Source organism: Sebastes fasciatus, chromosome 13, assembly GCF_043250625.1.
Source record: "Sebastes fasciatus isolate fSebFas1 chromosome 13, fSebFas1.pri, whole genome shotgun sequence".
In the NCBI taxonomy this organism is placed as follows: domain Eukaryota; kingdom Metazoa; phylum Chordata; class Actinopteri; order Perciformes; family Sebastidae; genus Sebastes; species Sebastes fasciatus.
Genome location: NC_133807.1, coordinates 6837393 through 6857736, shown reverse-complemented (window position 1 = coordinate 6857736; position 20344 = coordinate 6837393). Strand labels below are relative to the sequence as shown.

General features: G+C 41.0%; 2 protein-coding genes across 2 annotated transcripts; one reads left to right on the top strand and one right to left on the bottom strand.

Moving 5' to 3' along the window:
• The first annotated feature begins 87 nt into the window (after nucleotides 1-87).
• Nucleotides 88-14810, top strand: LOC141780092 (enoyl-CoA delta isomerase 1, mitochondrial-like). Its single transcript, XM_074655181.1, has 8 exons — nucleotides 88-219; nucleotides 1048-1173; nucleotides 2423-2550; nucleotides 3686-3832; nucleotides 3950-4071; nucleotides 5853-6031; nucleotides 6492-7230; nucleotides 14669-14810. The coding sequence occupies exons 1-7, from the start codon at nucleotides 177-179 to the stop codon at nucleotides 6656-6658; spliced, it is 912 nt and encodes a 303-aa protein (XP_074511282.1). The 5' UTR covers nucleotides 88-176; the 3' UTR covers nucleotides 6659-7230; nucleotides 14669-14810.
• On the bottom strand, nucleotides 8836-15076 carry dnase1 (deoxyribonuclease I). Its single transcript, XM_074655184.1, has 9 exons — nucleotides 14940-15076; nucleotides 14093-14231; nucleotides 12671-12759; nucleotides 12426-12506; nucleotides 11571-11686; nucleotides 10821-10933; nucleotides 10547-10701; nucleotides 9813-9906; nucleotides 8836-9021 (listed from the first exon to the last, which is right to left on the bottom strand). Exons 2-9 carry the CDS (start codon nucleotides 14228-14230, stop codon nucleotides 8965-8967), a joined length of 843 nt encoding a protein of 280 aa, XP_074511285.1. The 5' UTR covers nucleotide 14231; nucleotides 14940-15076; the 3' UTR covers nucleotides 8836-8964.
• Between the last annotated feature and the right edge of the window lie 5268 nt (nucleotides 15077-20344).

Genomic DNA, 20344 nt, shown 5'->3' with positions numbered 1-20344 from the left:
CCTTAGTAATATTTGAACAAAGCTAAAGAAGAAGAAGCTGATCCCGCCCATTGTGATGATGGATGTATAAGAGAACAATTGTGATGCAGTCTTGCTATTGGTGGAAGTAGCAGTGTGCTGTCGGCTGCTATCCCTCTACTGTCTCCCGTCTCCATCCAGAGTCTGAGCAGGACAACATGGCATTGAGAGCTGCATTGAGGAGCAAGTGCAACTTGTCCGGTATGTCTGCATGTGTATGAACCTTTTATTCCAATGGAGTGTCTTGAATATTACAAATTGCCAGCAGGCCTCTGGCTGTCACAGGACAGACAGATGACAGTTTTGCACTTTTTTCCTTCCATTTATAAAGGGTGCAAAACCAAGAATAAAGCTTATATGTAATTTGTTTGCTATCACTTTCTATACATCTTGCACTTGTCAGTGTGCTAGTAAATTCCCTTTACTATCTGTTTCTCTGATGTTTCTCGTCAACCAGCCGCAGAATTTCTTTCCTGCTCCAGTTTAGTTTTCCTCATGTTTCCTTCCAACCACTTTTCTATTATATGTATCTATATGTTAGAAATATATTAGTTCATTTAACATATTAATTGCTACTGAAGACATTCAAGATTTCACACAAATACAATGTAATTTATTTAAAATTAAATTAAATTACGAATATAAAAGTAGTACAAAATGTTTATTATTATTATTATTATTATTTAAGAATGAACAATATGGCAGATGAAGGGTTTTTCCTCCTCTGACCATCCATATGGTTAATCTTATCACCCAGAGCTGCTCCTATAAAGTTACTGGGTCTTTCTGTCCTGTTAGTAAAACCTTTTTACTCCATCATTCTCAAGTGTAATTCTTAGAAGCTTGATCAGTATGTGCCATCAATCCATAACTAAACTGTAAGTTGTTATAATTGTAAGTTTAGATTTTTCTGATTTGCAGATATGTACTAGATATAGTGGATATGTACTGCATTTAACAGATCTACCTCCCAGCCACTAACACTGTGTGTGTGTATGTGTGCGTGTGTGTGTGTGTGTGTGTGTGCAGCTCTACTTTCCCAGCGGTCTTCCTGCAGCAGTCATGGCAGAGTATGTGTGTCTCCTGTCCTCGTCGCTCAGCGGAGGAACAACTTCACCTCTCCTAAGATAGAAGTGGATTTTGACCAAAGCACGGGTAAATAGATCAGTACAACTTACTGTATGTGCTGAAAATGCTGGAGCCACTTTTGTTCCTGTCTCTTTGATCAGGGGGAGAACAACTGCTAATGCCTAGTTCACACTATCACTCCCTCCAGGAAATATACGACACCGTGGTTCTTCTGTTACTGTTGGATTTATTCCTGCACCTCATCAACATCACCGTCATCAAATCCACCGCCGAACTGTTCAAAATACATTACAATGCACAGAGCAAACACAGCGCGTCACACACAAACTGTAAACAGAACTGGTAAATATGTGCGACGAGACGAAACACAAAATAAATATACCTCGCTGGCTGCACACAACCGAGAGGGAATGAGTCGACTTGAATATAGTTTCTTCAAAAATATGGGCAATGCAATCATCTTAAACTTAAACTTAAAGTCCCTACCGAAATGGCCTGTGTTGAACAATGATAAAATATTATAAATATGCGTATTGTTATAACTATTTACTTATTTATTTATTAAACTTTTTTTTCGCCTGTTTGCTTCTATACTCTTTGTCTTGCATGCTAAATATCTGGACCTGTCGGGGAACTACATCCAATGAGAGCGCTAGACATGGGTTGAGGGGAAACCTGGAGGAGGGGTCGCCTGTAACAAAAGGAACTTTACTGTTTGTGTTACATTTGCAAATCAGATCAAATTTGTTGTTGCACATAGAGGGAACTATAAACAGTAAAGACGTGTGGAAATCGGCTAATATGATGTGAACACGGGTGCCAACGACAACATCAATAATCATATAAACTCTGTCACTTCTTGCCTGTGTTATCGTGACAAAACGTTGTTTGGAGATCTCATCAGGGATTCCTCCTGGTGAAAGATCTTGTAGTGTGTGATGCCCTGATGCCGGTCAGTCACGTAGTGTGAAAACCACGACGACTTCAAGACTCCCGATTACAAGACAACAAGTTGTGTAATGTGAACTTGGCTTAATTTGATTGTAATTCAGGGTGACATCATTACGGGGGACAAACCTGTGTAAAGGCTCCCAGGAGAGTCTGAGCCGTTCATGTCTCTCTGTTTTTGACTGAACCTACCAAGAGACAGCCGGCGACAGGGAAATGTAAATTACATATTATAAAACACAATTAGAGCTGAGACTTCAAGTTCCCTGTTATCATTTCTACCCCTTCATATCATTTCTTTTCCTCTTGAGATGGATTTTTTGTCAAAGCATTGAGGTAAAAGATGAGCGTCTCTGTCTCTCTGTAGGTGTGGCTGTGATGCGCATGCAGAGTCCCCCGGTCAACAGCCTCAGTTTAGATTTCATCACGGAGTTGTGCATTGGTGTAGAGAAGCTGGAGATGGACAAAAGCTGCCGAGGCCTCATCCTCACCTCGGTACTGTATAACCTCATCGTGGTACCAACCACGTCACATTGCTAAATGACGCTCAAAACTTAGTGTAAATGTTGGCGTGGCCATTTTCACAGGGGTCCCTTGACCTTTGACCTCAAGAATAAGACCTATGTGACCTATATGACCTGAAGATAAGTGAATGAAAATAGGTTCTATGGGTACCCACAAGTCTCCCCTTTACAGACATGCCCACTTTATGATAATCACATGCAGTTTTTTGCTTGCAGTATAATATAGTGTTATTTTCGCCTATTCTAAAAATGGTGTATCTGAATATTTCTGCATACTGGGGTCCCTGAACAGTCTTGTAAATACATAAATTGGGTATCTCTGTAAATCTGAGACTATTGTGGATTCAATGATCCCAACTGTATTCATATGTGATGATGTTAATCCCCATAGTAGACATTTCATTGTAGTGAGACCATTTTTTAAGAATTTGACGTCACTTTATAGAATAACCTATGGTGACCTCTAGGATAATCACTGCCTCATGAAACTTTACAGCCACAAACTACAGACCTACGGCATTCAAAGGATTTATGGCCTTCCTAGGTAGATTGACAATAAGGGGGTTTCTGAGCAGTTTACCAAACAGTAGTGCTCGCCATCTAATCGCCGAAAAAATGCTTTTTCTATGGTGTTCCTCAAGGTTTTGGTGTCTTAATGTGGTATTTTGGAGGGATTATTGATCATTTTTATCATTTCTCGAGTGGTAAAAAACTGGTTAAATTAAGCACCAAATCGGTGTAATAAATGGTGTCAACCCAAAAATTGCTGCAACAACTTATGAGACATAATAGAGCATGGGGATGACCATCATATACTTCTATCATAATGGTCCAAGCCCTTATACACTTTCACAATTTGTTTTAATTAATTGATCCATGGTTATTTATGATTTATAACTAGAACAATGTTCTGAGCTGCATCTGAAATCAATCTTCAGGTTCCCAGCTTTCAGATGATGTACACCACTTCTATGTGACATCTACTGCTGACCTGCTATCTCCCCCTAAACCCCCGTACCCTCCTAGAAAAGACAAAAACTAATTTTTATATATTGCAGCAAACATTGACCGTTTACCCTGAGTGTGTGTTTGTCGTTTAAATCCAGAGCCAGCCCAAGGTATTCTCAGCCGGGCTGGACATCATGGAGATGTACGGGAAGAGTCCAGAGCGCTGTGGGGAGTTCCGGAGAGCCGTTCAGGAGATGTGGCTGAAGCTCTACAGCTCCAACATGGTCACTATAGCTGCAATCAATGTACGTACTGTTTAAACCTACCCACCCACCAACCCTCTGGTAGTCACTGTGGTTGAAGAACAACTCAAACATCATCAGCAGAAAAATAATAAAATGGCTGCGTCACTCCTTCCACAGGGTTCCAGTCCTGCAGGGGGCTGTCTTATGTCTCTTACGTGTGACTACAGGATCATGGCGGACAACCCACGTTACCGCATCGGCCTTAATGAGACGCAGCTGGGCATCGTAGCGCCGTTTTGGTAAGGAGTTATAAGTATGACAACACAGATGACTGTTGTGGTTATGTTCATGAGGATGATGATAATGTTTTGTTATTGGTATTTTTGGTGTAAAAAAACTTCAGTTTTTTCGAATGGCCACGAGAGGCTGGCTCTAGAAGCGAGTCAATCCCCATAGAGCCCCGTGTTAAAATGCTCAACTTTACATCAGAAATAAACATGTTTACAGCCTGGTACAAAAAAACTGTTTTGTCTCTATAGCTAATTTCCCCGTTCATGATAACTGTACGGGGGTGAATTTTTAAACAACTCACCGTTTAATTATTAATTAATCTATTAAGCCTTAAAGTTAGGTATAATTGAGGGCATGGCTGTTCTGAGTGACAGGTGGGTTCCGTACCAGGTTGCTAGATGCTAGCTATCTGCTCTGCTGCGTCGACCCAACGATCCGCCCATTTTTGGATTAGTTAAGGTCTCTGCACACCAAGTCCATATTTTTCATATGCGTTTTTTTTAATCCGTCATCTGATAAAAAACATTAGGCACAGAAACCTTGCACATTGAGTCCGATGCATTTAATTATTCTATTTCTTGCAAAAATTCTGAGTACTAATGAATGAATGACATTAGCACGAAGTAGGGCTGTCAAAGTTATTCACAATAATAACACTTTAACGCAACTTGCGATTTGTAGGTTGTAGTGGGCTCAGTTTTAAAGCTAGAGTGAAGATACTGGTATCATATGGAACTAGAAAATCTAAGGAATCCATCGGTACCAGGAATAACTGTCATGTCCATTTTCAAAGGGGTCCCTTGACCTCTGACCTCAAGATATGTGAATGAAAATGGGTTCTATGGGTACCCACGAGTCTCCCCTTTACAGACATGCCCACTTTATGATTATCACATGCAGTTTTGGGGCAAGTCATAGTCAAGTCAACACACTGACACACTGACAGCTGTTGTTGCCTGTTGGGCTGCAGTTTGCCATGTTATGATTTGAGCACATTTTTTATGTTAAATGCAGTACCCGTGAGGGTTTCTGGACAATATTTGTCATTGTTTTGTGTTGTTAATTGATTTCCAATAATAAATATATACATACATTTGCATAAAACAAGCACATTTTCCCACTCCCATGATGATAACAGTTTTAAATACTTGACAAATCTCCCTTTAAGGTACATTTTGAACAGATAAAAAATGTGTGATTAATTTGCGATTAATCGCAATTAACTTTGGACAATCTTGTGATTAATCACGATTAAATATTTTAATCGATTGACAGCCCTAGCAAGTTTTTGCCAGATTTCGCAATTTGCGGGTTACCTTCTAGACACGACCAGACAAAGTGAAAATGTTTATCGGATTCCATTTTGGATGATGACCTTTGCACGGACGGTGGCTCTGAGTGATCAAACAACCCTCTTTTGCCTTTTGACGGATGCGGAAAAACGCAGAAAATCAAACCTGTTCCGAAAACTTTAATGACTAACGAAAGTTTCAGAGTCGGTGTGTCAACTTGATTGACACAACGTGAGGTCATATTCATATTTAAACGTGCAGCAATTTCAGACAAAAAAAAAAACAGACTTGGTGTGCAAAGGCCTTTAGCCTGTTTTGTCACACCTAAGATGGCGACGGCTGGAGCCACCCACTTTGAGCTTCACAACGGCTCTTCAGAAACCTATGGGTGACGTCACGGAGACTGCATCCATATTTCATACAGTCTACGGTTGTTATGTACAGTTAATCAAACAACTCTGCTGATCCCTTGCACTGTGTCACCTGATTGTCTGCAGGTTTAAGGACACCATGACGAACACAGTGGGCCACCGAAACACAGAGTTGGCTCTGCAGTTGGGGCTGCTCTACAACCCGTCTGAGGCCCTGAAGATAGGAATGGTGGACGAGGTGGTACCTGAAGACCAGGTCCTCACCACAGCCATGCAGGCCATGACCAAGTGGTTGGCTATTCCAGGTATATTGACAGCTGTTATAGCATACATGATCAGTGAACTGGCCAGTGCAGCTACATTTTTATACTCTTCCACCTGTGGTTCTTTAGCTTCAGTGTTTGTTCACACGGAAAAACGAGTAATGCGAAGCAAATTTTCGCTAGACATGCCTAAGAGGAGGAGGGGTTTCCCTCCATATAGATACCAACAACGTTTCATCAAACATGGCCAAGATAACCACTATTGTGCTTTGTAAATGTTGTGGAAGTCCCAGATACGTCGGAAAACCAAACTGCCCTGAAATTAATCGAATCGAAATCGTATCATGGCAGACTCGGCAAATAACGTATTATTGAAACTGGTGATTTACAGCCCTACTACCTATTGGCGCTACCAATGAAATTACCAGTACCAGCATTAATGCAGGGGCAGAAAACCTTCACTCCACTTTTGGAGCTAATTGTTCATCTGTTGACTTTACAGACCACGCCAGACAGATCACCAAGTCCATGATGAGGAAGCCAACCATCGACAAGCTAACATCCAACAGGGAGGATGACATCAAAGATTTTGTCGACTTCATCACCAAGGAATCCATTCAGAAGTCGCTCGGCATGTATATGGAGATGCTTAAAAAGAGAAGGCGCTAGAGGACAGAGGGAAACGTAGAAAATGACATGGATATACACGTATCCAGGGGGAGTTTGTGAGGTTAGTTGAAAACACATCTGACGTCAGTGTCATGTGCTTATTGGTGTCAACTGTGCTAAGATACTTGAATACCAGCTCACCTTCATGACAGTGTTCAACCAGGAAGTTTGGCGGAGAGATACCCAGGATTGTCACCAATGATTCAGTGACAAATCCATGTTTTCTATCCAAATTTCTACGTACTTTAGTTAAAGTAACATCAGTAAATTACAATGTACTTTCAAACCTTCCGCTCAATCGGAGAATATTTTTGTAAACTAAGGACATGCTAACATGTCCCCTCCTTAGGGGGGCGCCAGCATTTGTCTGCTCTGAGGTTGTCAAACTTAGGTTTGCTCATGTATAACTAAAATCAGAATAACACAATTGCTGGATAATTTAAACAAAAGTCTGTATATAAAACTGTTTAAAAAGATATACATTTTTTGCTACTTGGAAGCAAAATCTAACAAAATATTCTGCTGCAGTCCATATCTGTTGGCGTTTAGCCTTTCAAAAACAAAATTTTACGGTGGTCAAAAAAACGATTTGCTCTCCCGCTTGACACATACAAAGGAAGCCCACACCTGTATTAATGGGACGGTCTAGCAGCAATCAAATGACACCATAAATTACATTTATGTTTTTGTTTTTTTTTAAAGTTATTTTTTTGGGGGCATTTTCCATTTTTTTTATGACAGGACAGTGGATAGAGTCTTGAAAGGGGGGAGAGAGAGAGTGGATGCGGAAAGGGCCACAGGCCGGATTTGAACCCGGGCCGCCGCGGTCAGGACCAAGCCTTAATACATGGACGCCCGCTCTACCAACTGAGCTAACCCAGGCGCCCACATTTATGTTTTTAACCACAATAACAAAAAAAATATTTTGGCTCTAACATTATTATAGTAAATTTATGAAGTTGTTACAAACCGCTATTTAAATCCATTCATTACACTTCTCAGCTTATGTGTTCTTGGTTTTGGAAAAGCAACCTATGATTGTTGAGCTATGATTGGACAATTGCTGTTTGGGGGAGGGGTTTAGTGAACAGTCAGTTATTGCCACAGACAGGTCTCCAACAAGTGCCTAGCTTTACTGTACCTTCAAGAACCATAACAACTAATGGAAGTGTCCTTGGGTGCATTTGAACAGCCCACAGTGGGAAAAGCCTTTTGTGATCTCTGAATAAATGGGTGTATTTACTGTATGTGGTCAGAGGATTTAATGATGTGATTAAAGAATGAGTTGAAGGTGTCAAAATCACTGTCACTTTAATTTTTGGCTGTATACTTTATCTTAAAGGGGACCTATTATGCTTTTTCCCTTTCCTTTAGTGGGTTATATAGTTTTTTGTGCATGTAAATAAAAGGTCTGCAATGTTACAAAGTCCACACCAAAGGGAGCCTGAAAGGCCTCGCTTGAAGTCCCGTCTTTTCTTCAGTAACGTGGTGATATCACCAAGTAACACACTTTGCTATATCGGCTAGTTTGGCACGCCCTCAAACAAAGCGAGTTAGAGCGGAGCTGAAGTCCAAAGAGTTTTGTTCGGTTGACCAATCACAACAGAGTGGGCCAGCTCACCAATCCGGGCAGACTGGGCTTTTCAGGAGGGGACGGGGTGGGGGCAGGGCAATACAGAGCATTTCAGACAGAGGGTGACAGCCGGTATGAGAAAAGTAAATCGTTTTTTGAACATTAAATCATGTAAACATGTTCTGGTAGAAACCCCAAATACAAGTTTGCACCTGCAAATTAGCATAATAAGTCCTCTCATCTTCATGGTCACACTGAAAAATATAGTCTACTGCTACTGCAGGTACCATGATAATATGAAAATAGCTTTAGTTTTAGTGCAAACATTTTGAATTCCTGCACATGTAAATTGTACTGCTCTTGATACAATAAAGGTGAATGGACCAAATGTTTTAAAATTGTCAGTGTGTCCTTTGAGAATCGGCCCAGTTCCCTAGATAAACATTGCCCTTCAGTAGAAATAGATTTCCAAATATATAAAAAAAATCTCTTATCAAATGCTTACAAGGGGCTTTTTTTCATGCTTCTAATCTTTAATACACTTAAATAAGAGATTTGACTCCTCTTTTCACATGCCTGTTCCAAGAAGCAAGTTTGCATGAAATCATTTGGCAGATTTGTTTAATTTGGTCTTGTAAATTCAATGCTGCATGGTTGCAGAGAATTCCCCCACTGAGCAATCATAATTCAGATTCAGCCTGGAGGTCTGTAGGCTGGTTGCAGGTTTCATGATTCAGGCAGCAGGTATCAGCGTCACCTCCACAGGGAAATGGTCACTGACAGCCAATGCCTGAGAGAGATAGAGAAAACTTTGTAGTGGATTTCCCCATGGTACAAGTTGTTAGTCTAGCTTGGCATACAGATTGCCTCAGTTAAACAGAAATCAGGTGTTTTCTTTGTACAATATGTCTTATTATGTAGGCTACTGTAAAACTCAATATAGGTCATCAAAATACGTATTTCACCAAGTGGGCTACCTCCGGGTCTGAGAAGTGAAGCTAATACGGAAGTGCCTTAAACTTGCATTCTTTCTAATGTCCAGCAAGGGGCGACTCCTCTGGTTGCAAAAAGAAGTCTGATTGTATAAAAGTCTATGAGAAAATGTTTATATTATTATCTTACTATTATTACCTCAGTAAACATTGTAAACATGAGTTTATTTTTTCTGAAATAAGGTCCCATGGGGTCCACCGTAAGGGGAGGGACTTCGCCTCTCTATTCAGCGTTCAGTTGTACTTAGCTCCACCCTCTCGTGTCACTTCTGGTTGCAAAAAAAACAACATGGCGACAGCCAGATTTCACGATGGCGACGACCAAAATGCCAAACTCGAGCCTTAAAAACCGCAGTCCACAAACCAATGGGTGACATCACGGTGACTACGTACACTTCTTCACTTTGTCACTGTGCACTGACCATGCCGTCACTACACTTCTACATCACTGCTGCAAGGTAAAAACTTAAAAGGTCAAACAGAAACAAGATCTTCAGCCGGTGTTAAGTTACTCTCAATAGACTCAGCGGTTTTGTACCTTGCAACTGAAGTGAATTATATTATAGAGGAGAATTAAAGTTGTTTTTACCAGACTGTGGCTGAGATTCAAGTCCACCATGTAGTTGTAGACCTCAGCACTGCCGGGCACCACTCCCCTCATCATGTCAGTAGTGACCACAATCCTGCAAATACAGGAAGAGGGGAGGAATTAAGAGTCAGTGTGTCATGGATGTATTAAGAGAACTGGATACAGCGTTGGAGGCGGGGCGCCGTTCATTCCTATGAGAGTTGCTCAGTGGCGCATGAAGACAAAATGGCTCCACTTCCATCTGGAAAAGTACCCAGATCTTTTGGCGACCTTCCGCATCCATTGGGCCAATCGGACATGCGCGGTAGCGTCCACCCAGTCACATGACTCGGTCACGGGGTCCCAACGTCAAGCCGTCGTCACGGCTTGCGCTCCAGCCTCGGTCTGGGTCTCATTATTCACATGAACGGAGGAAGGGAAATAACTCTGGATTCAGCTATTAGTGCGTTTTACAACTTTTAAAACCTAATGATTTAAATAAGGGCTATTAGAGTGTTCATGCTGTGGAGTTTATTTACCTAAAAAAATGATCTGCTGAGCTACCGACATCTCTTTCCCAATGTAAGTCTATGGGGAAAAAGTATTTTTGGGCCCAATGGCATCACGTGACGGACACGGAATTTGTAGTACCACCGTTTGGCCACTACGAAAATTGGGATCAACGACCGGCGCTCTTCCTGGGGGCTTGGTGTGTGTACATGTAAGTGTCCATGACAGTGTCTGCGTGTGTCCACCTGTCATAAGGGCAGGTAGTGTGTGACACTGTGGTGTCAGCCTCGTCGGTGATCAGCCAGTGGAAACTCTTGTCCGTGAAGAGACGGATCTTCTGCCAGTCTTTGCCCGATACATAACTGCAGCCTGTGTTGAAGTCGCCCAGCAGCACGATGTCCTGCCGGTAGAATTGAAATGGTTCAACCTCTCTCCATCTCATATTTTACGTGTTTTTTTTTTAACAGTTCTACTAAATATTTGGTTTTGTGAGTGGGTGTCTTTGTGGAGAATATTCACATTGGTGCTCCAGCGTTTGCGGACATCAGTCACCACATCATGGAGAGCATCCGTTTCCTTCACAGCGGAGTCTGGGGAGGTGTGCTGGGGGATCAGAACAAAGTTCCTCACAGCTGGAAAACAGGAGGGAGGAAGGAGTGAATTAAGAGAGAAATGCTTGAAGTAGAAGAGACAAGTTGAGAGTTTTGGATATGGTAGACATCAATCATTTTAACAAAAAGCAACAAAACGGTTTGTATGATTATCTTACGAAAATGTATTCCTCCTTTTTCGTGCATTTTCCTCCAAATGTCCGACAATTTCCCCTCATTACATACAGTATAGTCTTTTCAAAATAAACTTCCGTCTTCACAGGAAACAGCTTGGTTAGGTTCAGGCAACAAAACTACTTAGTTAGGTTTAGGAAAAGATTGACAAAGATAGGTTTAGGGAACAAAACTACTTAGTTAGGTTTAGGAAAAGATTGACTTAGTTAGGATTAGGGAACAAAACTACTAAGTTGGGTTTGGGAAAAGATCGTGGTTTGGGTTAAAATAACTCTGGAAGTGGTGTAACTTACTGCAGTTACGTGACAAATAAATCAACGTTGACTTCTGGTTTCACACGGGATACCTCTTCCATTTATTGCTCTTTATACTTCTCGGTTAGCGATTACGTGGATTACATATAAATTGATTTCGTGGGATATATGCGAATTGCAGTGCATTATCGGTATAGCTACAAATGGTGTATGAGGCTTCCAGGTCCTACCGGTTTGTTTGGAGGTGAACATGACGACGAAGGGCTCTCTGCTGAAGGTGTCTGTCCCACAAGGCTCACAACCGTCATCGTAGGTGTAGTTTTTAGCCACGGACACCGTCTGCTCCCTGGAGAGGAAAAATACTACTCAACCACATCTGTCATTGCCTGTAAAGCTTTACTTTTGAAGACATTTTCACACAGTGTGTAAAGTTCATCAACTATTTTCATAGTCAGCTATTTGCAGCATTACTGGAGCAAAAGTCAGTTATCAGTCTTGTGTCTTCTTGGGCTTTTACACAATTAAAACAAGCATATTGTGTCCAAAACTCCCACCCACATTTGCTTTGGGCCAATAGAAACTCTGATATGATTGTGACACATCACATTAATCTGTCATGAATCAGTCACTTCACTCGAACCATTCCTGCTAGCTAGCTGGCAAGCATGGAGGAATATTTGAGTCGGTCCACATCGTCCAGCGATGCTAAACCCAAACTAGCCCTATTGAGAAAATATGACGACAGTTATATTGAGTTTGGTTTTATTGAGAACAGCGACGGGAGACCAAAATGCCTCATGTGTCTTCAGGTGCTAGCCACACACTGTATATAAGAAGTGGACCTAGTTCGTGACGTCACCCATTGGTTTGTGGACTGCCGTTTTGAAGCCTTGAGTTCGGCATTTTGGCCGACAGTGGTGGAAAGTAACTAAGTACATGTACTCAAGTGCTATGCTTCGGTACAATTTTTAAGTACTTGAGGGTTTCCATTTTCTGTTACTTAATGCTTCTACTTCACTACATTTCAAACATTAAATGAGAAACAAAAGATAGTTTAACTGTTGTAATGGCTTCTCTCTGTTTACCTGTAGAGGAAAAGATATCTCTCCTTATAGGTGCTGCGACCCAGAGGCTCACTGACGATGTACCTGAACTGAGGAGAACCTCTGGGAAAACACAAACACACACACACGGATGTAGATGAAGAGCATCATATTGTTTATCTGAAATCATAATGTGAATTTATGAGCTGTCCAACCAGTCTTCTATAAAAGGTCACCGTATTCTGTGTGTAATAATAATACTGTGTTTGCCGTGTGGTTAGTCTTACTTGTTGACATGCTCCATGAGTTTTTTGGTTGCTGACAGATCGCTGTCTCGGACTTCCTGGATCAGAATGATGTCATAGCGATGGACAATCTGAAAGACAAAAACACAAAAACAACACATATCTGGTGAAAGTTCTTGTGGCAGTGGTGTCTTTTTATATTAGTGGATGGTTTCTAGTGTTGTCGATTCAAGTATGGTTCTCCTAAAACAAACAGAAATAGAAATAAAAGACATGAACCAGCAAAACATCTATTTTTTCAGTATAATTACGTAATCTGTGCTCACTATTGTTCTAGGTAGTAAAGGGGCACTCCACTAAATTCTACACACAAAAGTTCACAAGTCATGGGAAGTACTCCCACGACCTATGAAAATAGCTGTATAATGTCTTATACGGCTCTGGACGGGAAAACAACCCCTATGATGTCTTAGTGATGTCATCAGGGTTAAATGAGCTCGGGCTTGGACAACACAAACAGAATCCTACGTTACAAACTGGGAATGTAGCATTTAAACTGGTAGTAGGCAGGATGTTTTTGGCATCATTGGGCAAAAATCCCATAATAACCTTTCAGCATATTGTAATTCAAGTGTTCTGAGAGAAAACTAGACTTCTGCACTTCCTTGTGACTCTGTTTTCAGGCCTTAGAAAATCTAGCACACGACGGGAGACTTTGGCCAACAGGTAATTTCAGAAGCCAAGGGGCATGATGCCAAGTGGCGTGTTGAAAAAAACACCCCCAGTGTGTAAAGGCCTTTACTCTTGCTGGTCTCTCCAATGTTACCTACCCAAGCTTGTAATGGAAATTCTGTCAATATTCCAAGATGAGTCCTAATGAACGTTGAAATCAAGATCCCAAACAGATGAAATGTCTTTGTTGTATTTTATTCTTGCAAGCAGAGGCACTGGTTATACAGAGTCGCACAAGGTCTGCAGAAGAGTGCTCCACAGGAGATTATTACAATGTGACTATATAGAAATCTACAACAGGGACTGTGAGAAAAAGAGTTGTTTTGCTCAGACAGTGTCCCAGTAAAAGTCAACACTCAGTACTTTCCCACTACATGAGACGAAGAGCACACAGACAGTAACTTTCCACTGTTGCATAAAGAGACATCATTACATACAATGTAATTTTCCATTACAAGCTTTAATCTACCTCTTGTGTGTCCCCTTTAATCTCCAAAATCCTCTGAACAATACAGTATTGTAAGTAGATCTAACAACATGCTTATATTTCTAATGTGCTACCAACTTATTACAATGGAAAGGAGGCCAAACGTAGCCTCAACTTTGTGGTATGTTACTCAGCACCCTTTCAAATATCATCTTTATACTTCAAATGGGGGTATTTGTGATGAGATACAGTGTAAGAAAAAGAAGAATATTGCATGCATAAAAAATAACTGTACAGTTTCTGACCGTGCTGATGAGGTTCATCAGAGTTGTGTTGGAGGCTTTCTTGTCTCCAAATGACTTGATGTTGAAGGCTCCCAGCAGCAGAGAGGTAGACAGATGCAGCAGGGTCAAAAAGAGACCCAAAGCACACACCAAGCGCATCCTGGGCCAAAGAGGTCAGAGAGTAAAACAGACTAACGTGTATTTAAAATATATAATTCTAAATCCTGATTGTATGACACATACAGTAGACAGTTATCATGCCTATGTGGGTCACAGGACTCTGAAAGACTCTTGTTCCCTTAGCCTTGCTGTGGGAGTCAGACACGGACGTAACACCTGCACCCCTGGACACATGACGACATGATCCCTATTCCTGCAGTTTATCTAACTGCATGGCACATTTCATGTTCTGCTTTTTGCATGAAGCATGATCCTGGGTAAAATATTACTCAAGTAGGAGAATATTATCCTGTTACCCTGGTTACACTGGTGTGGAGGTGATTCTTGGTGCAAAGGTTGTAAAATACGGACATCAGCTCGGGGGTTACTTTTTGTTATGGTGATTCTACATGTACTGTTGCTGTTTGTTACATTTAGTCAGCCAGAGTAAAACCATATTATTATTATTATATATATATTATATATAATACCACCATTACTATAACATAAAGTACCACCTTTACATCTATTATAGTGATAGCCTGCAAGAATTCTATGTAATTCCATGTCATTCTAAACAACAAACAGGTTTATACTGAATAATTCATCCATATTACTGTAACTTTAATAAAAAAAAAAAACGACTTATCATTGCTCAGCTTGCATCTGCTGTTTTTGCATGAAAGAAGAGTCAGAGGTGCATATCTACCTGCTTCTGTGAGTCGTGTTGGGAAGGAGAAGGCCTGTTGTAAGCAGAGCACAAAGGCTTGCTTGTGTGAATCCACAGAGGAGGCTCCACTACAAATGCTGAGCAGAACCAACGATAGTGTCTCTCGTGCGGTTTTTATTTACCTAAAAGTGCATGTGACTGGGTCAGGCTGGGGCGGGGTGAACAGAGGAGGTGTGTTGTGGATGGGGTACGGGGTTTCAAGGTCATGGAGATCCTTAGCTCCTGGGCAAAATTGACTCTGGCGACGGTTTTATGTCTCTATGTCGGTGTTACAGTTACATTAAAACCAGTTGCCTTGATAAATGAGTTTGCTCATACTTATTACTACATTTATGTCCTCTCATATCATCAGATCAAATAAAATTAATGCGGCAGTACTGTAGGTAGAATGTTTTTAGTTTAGTTTAGTTTAGTTTATTAAGATCCCCATTAGCTACAGCCTTGCAGCAGCTATTCTTCCTGCGGTCCACAAACACACTTACAATATGTCAGTGTAAGAATAAACAGGACAAGACAAAAACACTCACACAGAATGGTATAACATAACATTACAGAATAAAACAGCACAAGACTGAAACACAGACTCAGACTAGACAAAATTTAAATAGTCCGTTATACTCCATTGTCCAGCAGTTATTGCAAATCACATCATACATCCTACAAGAAGTAAGTAGCCTACATGAAAAATAGTTTGTCTCTTTGCTTCTATACTCTTTGGATGGCATCATAAGTTGTATTTTAAAGTTTGTAAGTTTTTTTTTTTTTATTATTTGTTATTTCAACTGGTCAAAGCACACACCCCTCTTAAATAGAGGCTATTTTTACCTGCAGTGTTCACAGTAGCAGTGAGAAGGCAACAGATGGCGTGAATACATGATAAAGAGAGTTGATTTAAGGTAATGTGTGATGGAAACTTTCTCCTCTATTGAGCCACGTTGATATGGTTTTCATGCCAAAATGTAATGTAATATCTTCCAGTAAAAACAAGAGGTGCCATGAGGTGAACAAAACTAAAGCCTGACAATAAGATATGTGTCGTTTTAAGACATTAACTTGTATTTTCTGAAGGATAGAAGTAGCTCAGGTCTGTAAATATGGCCCAAAGTGAAACATGTGTGCTGTTATTGAAATTTATTGTTTTACACTTATGTTATTAATACTATTTTTTTCAGAGGTAAATACATTTGAACTATAATGTTCATATAATATATGAAGCTCAGGATCATAGTTCAATTCAATTTATTTTAATTCAATTTATTTATATAGCATCAAATCATAACAGAAGTTATCTCGAGACACTCTTGCGTGGGCATCCAGGTGTTACCCCGTTCCATGGATATCTAGGAGAAGAGAAAGCACAAAGACTCTAGGGAAGAAACCAAGTTAGTAACATGCATTAATGGGACAGGAATTCTGTAAAACAGCAGGTCCGGATCGTGTCAATCTATGGACACTGGAGAACCACATAGGGGTAAAGTCGGTGTCCTACCTGACATCCTCAAAGCTCTATGCAAACATGCATTTCTATATTATTTTACATCTTCAAAGACCGGTTTTTGCAATAAGTGGAGAATTTATTTGTAGTGGTTGGCCCCTGGGCAGGCTTGCATGTTTCTCAAACTAATTCTGTGGGAGGCTTGTTAAACTTTGCAGGTGCACATCTATAACATTATTAGCTATAAACATGTCACGAGACTGTGAGTCAAATAGTTTTAAAGATCCAGTGTGCAAGATTTAGGGGGACTCATTGGCAGAAATGGAATATAATATTCATAACTATGTTTAAGTGTATAATCACCTGAAACTAAGAATCATTGTGTTTTCGTTAGCTCAGGATGAGCCGTTTATATCTATATATGTATAGAGTCTGCCCTAGAGAGAGCCTTTAGCGTTTTTATGTTACCTGAAGGTCACCGTAGTTCTCCGACACGCTTGGAAAGGGAGTAGTAAGTGGAGGGGTATCATTTGGTTGCAATCTGCAACCTATCCACTAGATGCCACTATCCTACACACTGTTCCTTTAAGACAGTGGTCTCAAACTCAATTTACCTGGGGGCCGCTGGAGGCAGAGTCTGGGTGAGGCTGGTATTCCACAAAAAAAGCATTGTTAAAAAAAAAAACAATCTTCTCAAACGTCATTATTAACAGTTCTTTAACTTGAATGGGTTCTTCTGAACATGAACGGTTCTTCTGAACATGGCCTATTGCGTCTCCCACTTTTCCTGAAATTGTCTGTGCTCGTCACCAACCTTTCTCTTCACTGCAGGCTTTGAAAAAGACATGATTGGGGCTGTGTGACAAGATATATATTCATTCCACTTGGTGTCACTCCGCAATAAAGTTGTGCCTGCTGTGTTTGTGTTGCTCTGCAATTACACCACCATACCACTAGTTGGCGGCGGCGTCTCTATGAGTTTCCTTCTTCTTCTTCTTCTTCTTGTACTACAAACAGAAACTGAGCGGAGTTGGAGCTAATAACTGTTGAACCACAGAACTTTTACTGACATTACTGGAACGCCGAAAAGAGAAAATATATCTGAGTGGATTTGTGTGAACAAACATTGAAAAGATGGAGGCAGAGAGAAGTAGAACTTTCTGTGGTTGTCCGGGGTCCTGGCCGCTCAGCATCGCTGAGAGACTGGACCAATCACAGCTGTTGCGGTCTGCGTCACCGCGACGTGTAGTTACATTTCTGGAGAGGTGCACGTCAGGCTACGGCGTCGATTCAACGCAGAAGTATAAATCAAGCTTTAATCAAGCTTATGCGATGTTACACGGGCGCCGCCATAGTTGTTGTGAAATGTTTCTCTGCTTGCATCAAGCCCGGCCGATTGCCCGTCCCCGGGAGCCATATACCCCACTGTGATTGGTAGGTTCGTTCAGCTCAGGCTCGCGCAACAAAGGGACCTTCCACACACAACGCGGCAAAGTGCCATTCACATAAAACTCGCGGGCCGAGGGCGCCTGGTTAGCTCAGTTGGTAGAGCGGGCGCCCATGTAACAAGGCTTGGTCCTGACCGCGGCGGCCCGGGTTCGAATCCGGCCTGTGGCCCTTTCCGCATCCACTCTCTCTCTCCCCCCTTTCCAAGACTCTATCCACTGTCCTGTCAATAAAAATGAAAACATGCCCCTAAAAAAATAACTTTATAAAAAAAACAAAAAAAACCTTTCATATCAAGGTGGGGGCCACAAAATATCGTCTTGCGAGCCGCAATTGGCCCGCGGGCCGCGAGTTTGAGACCCCTGCTTTAAGAGCTTTATTATTTTAGGTTATGTACCATGGAGGACTCAATAAATATAAATAAAAATAAATATACTCTATGACTATATTATCATTATATATTATTATCATATTTAAATAAAATAAATAAATAAATACATTTATAAATATATATAAAATAGATTTAAAAAATAAAAGCAAAAATAAATAAATACATTTTAAAAATCATAAAAAATAAATACATGAATAAATAAAGGTGGAAATTAATCAGAAGAGTAAATAAATACGGGAATTAATACAAAGGTAAATAAAAAAAAAGCAAATTAAAACAGAAATATCAATTTATGTCACAATTTATTAATTAATTAAAGTTATTTTCTTATTTATTCATTTATTTTTTATTTTGGCAGGCTCTGTCCTCCATACACCTTTACCAGCTGCAACGTCAGTGACACTTTCACATTAATTATAATCTAGTAATATAATATACATTATTTTGAAATGGACCATTCTGCATAATGAATAGCTTACTTTTACTTTTGGTACTTAAAGGGACTATTTGTAACTTTCAGAAATGCTTCTTAACAGCGACACCTGTGGCCGTGAAATCAACGAAAGTCAGCGTCGGGCTCGCGCTTGCTCGCTCTCAATATACCTGAACGAGCATCACTCAAAACAGTGAGGCGACACAAGTCAGCTAAAACCACAATATCACTCTATATTTCAGCTGCTTAGCAGTAATGTTAGCTGACCAGACGAAGGTCTCTCCATGAACATGATTTAGATCTGATCCTAGTGTTGGCTTTTCCTGCCTAAGTGCAGGCTGAAGCAGCGGCGCTCTGCAGCGTGTCTCCCTGCTCTCTCCTCCCGCAGCCGGAGAGAGCAGAGGAGACACCGGCACCCGGTCGGTAACGAGAGGGTAACGTTACTAGCTAATGAGCTCCGTCACTTCACAAAACACGGGAAACCTCTGTTGGTCTGGAGGAGCTGCAGCATTTTTTTTCTGCACAAACGTCCACTGTGCATTCACTACATATTCTCAGAGCTAAACTAACTCTTCTGCAGTGAGGAGTGAGCGCGCGTTCACGTCTAGAGGTGGAGCGAGCTGAGAACGCGCGTGCTCTCTGAGCGAAGGCAGGCAGGCAGAGTTGGAGAGGCAGCGGCCACACGCGAGCGCGCATATGTGAGCGCGCATGTGTGACGACCCGCTACATTTATGCACGTACAAAGTTACAAATAGTCCCTTTAAGGTACATTTTGAACAGATAAAAAAATTTGTGATTAATTTGCGATTAATCGCAATTAACTATGGACAATCTTGTGATTAATCACGATTAAATATTTTAATTGATTGACAGCCCTAGCAAGTTTTTGCCAGATTTCGCAATTTGCGGGTTACCTTCTAGACACGACCAGACGAAGTGAAAATGTTTATCAGATTCCATTTTTGATGATGACGTTTGCACGGACGGTGGCTCTGAGTGATCAAACAACCCTCTTTTGCCTTTGTTGGCTCTGCAGTTGGGGCTGCTCTACAACCCGTCAGAGGCCCTGAAGATAGGAATGTAGGACCAGCTGGTACCTGAAGACCAGGTCCTCACCACAGCCACACAGACCATGACCAAGTGGTTGGCTATTCCAGGTATATTGACAGCTGTTATAGCATACATGATCAGTGAACTGGCCAGTGCAGCTACATTTTTATACTGTTCCACCTGTGGTTCTTTAGCTTCAGTGTTTGTTCACACGGAAAAAGTGAGTAATGCAAAGCAAATTTTCGCTAGACATGCCTAAGAGGAGGAGGAGTTTCCTTCCATATAGATACCAACAACGTTTCATCAAACATGGTCAAAATAACCACTATTGTGCTTTGTAAATGTTCTGGAAGTCCCAGATACGTTGGAAAAAAATAAACTCCCCTGAAATGAATCGAATCTAAATCGTATCATGGCAGACTTTGTGATATCGGCAAATAACGTATTATTGAAATTGGTGAGTTACAGCCGCTACCAATCAAATTACCAGTACCAGCATTAATGCAGAGGCAGAAAACCTTCACTCCACTTTTGGAGCTAATTATTTTGTCTGTTGACTTTACAGACCACGCCAGACAGATCACCAAGTCCATGATGAGGAAGCCAACCATCGACAAGCTAACATCCAA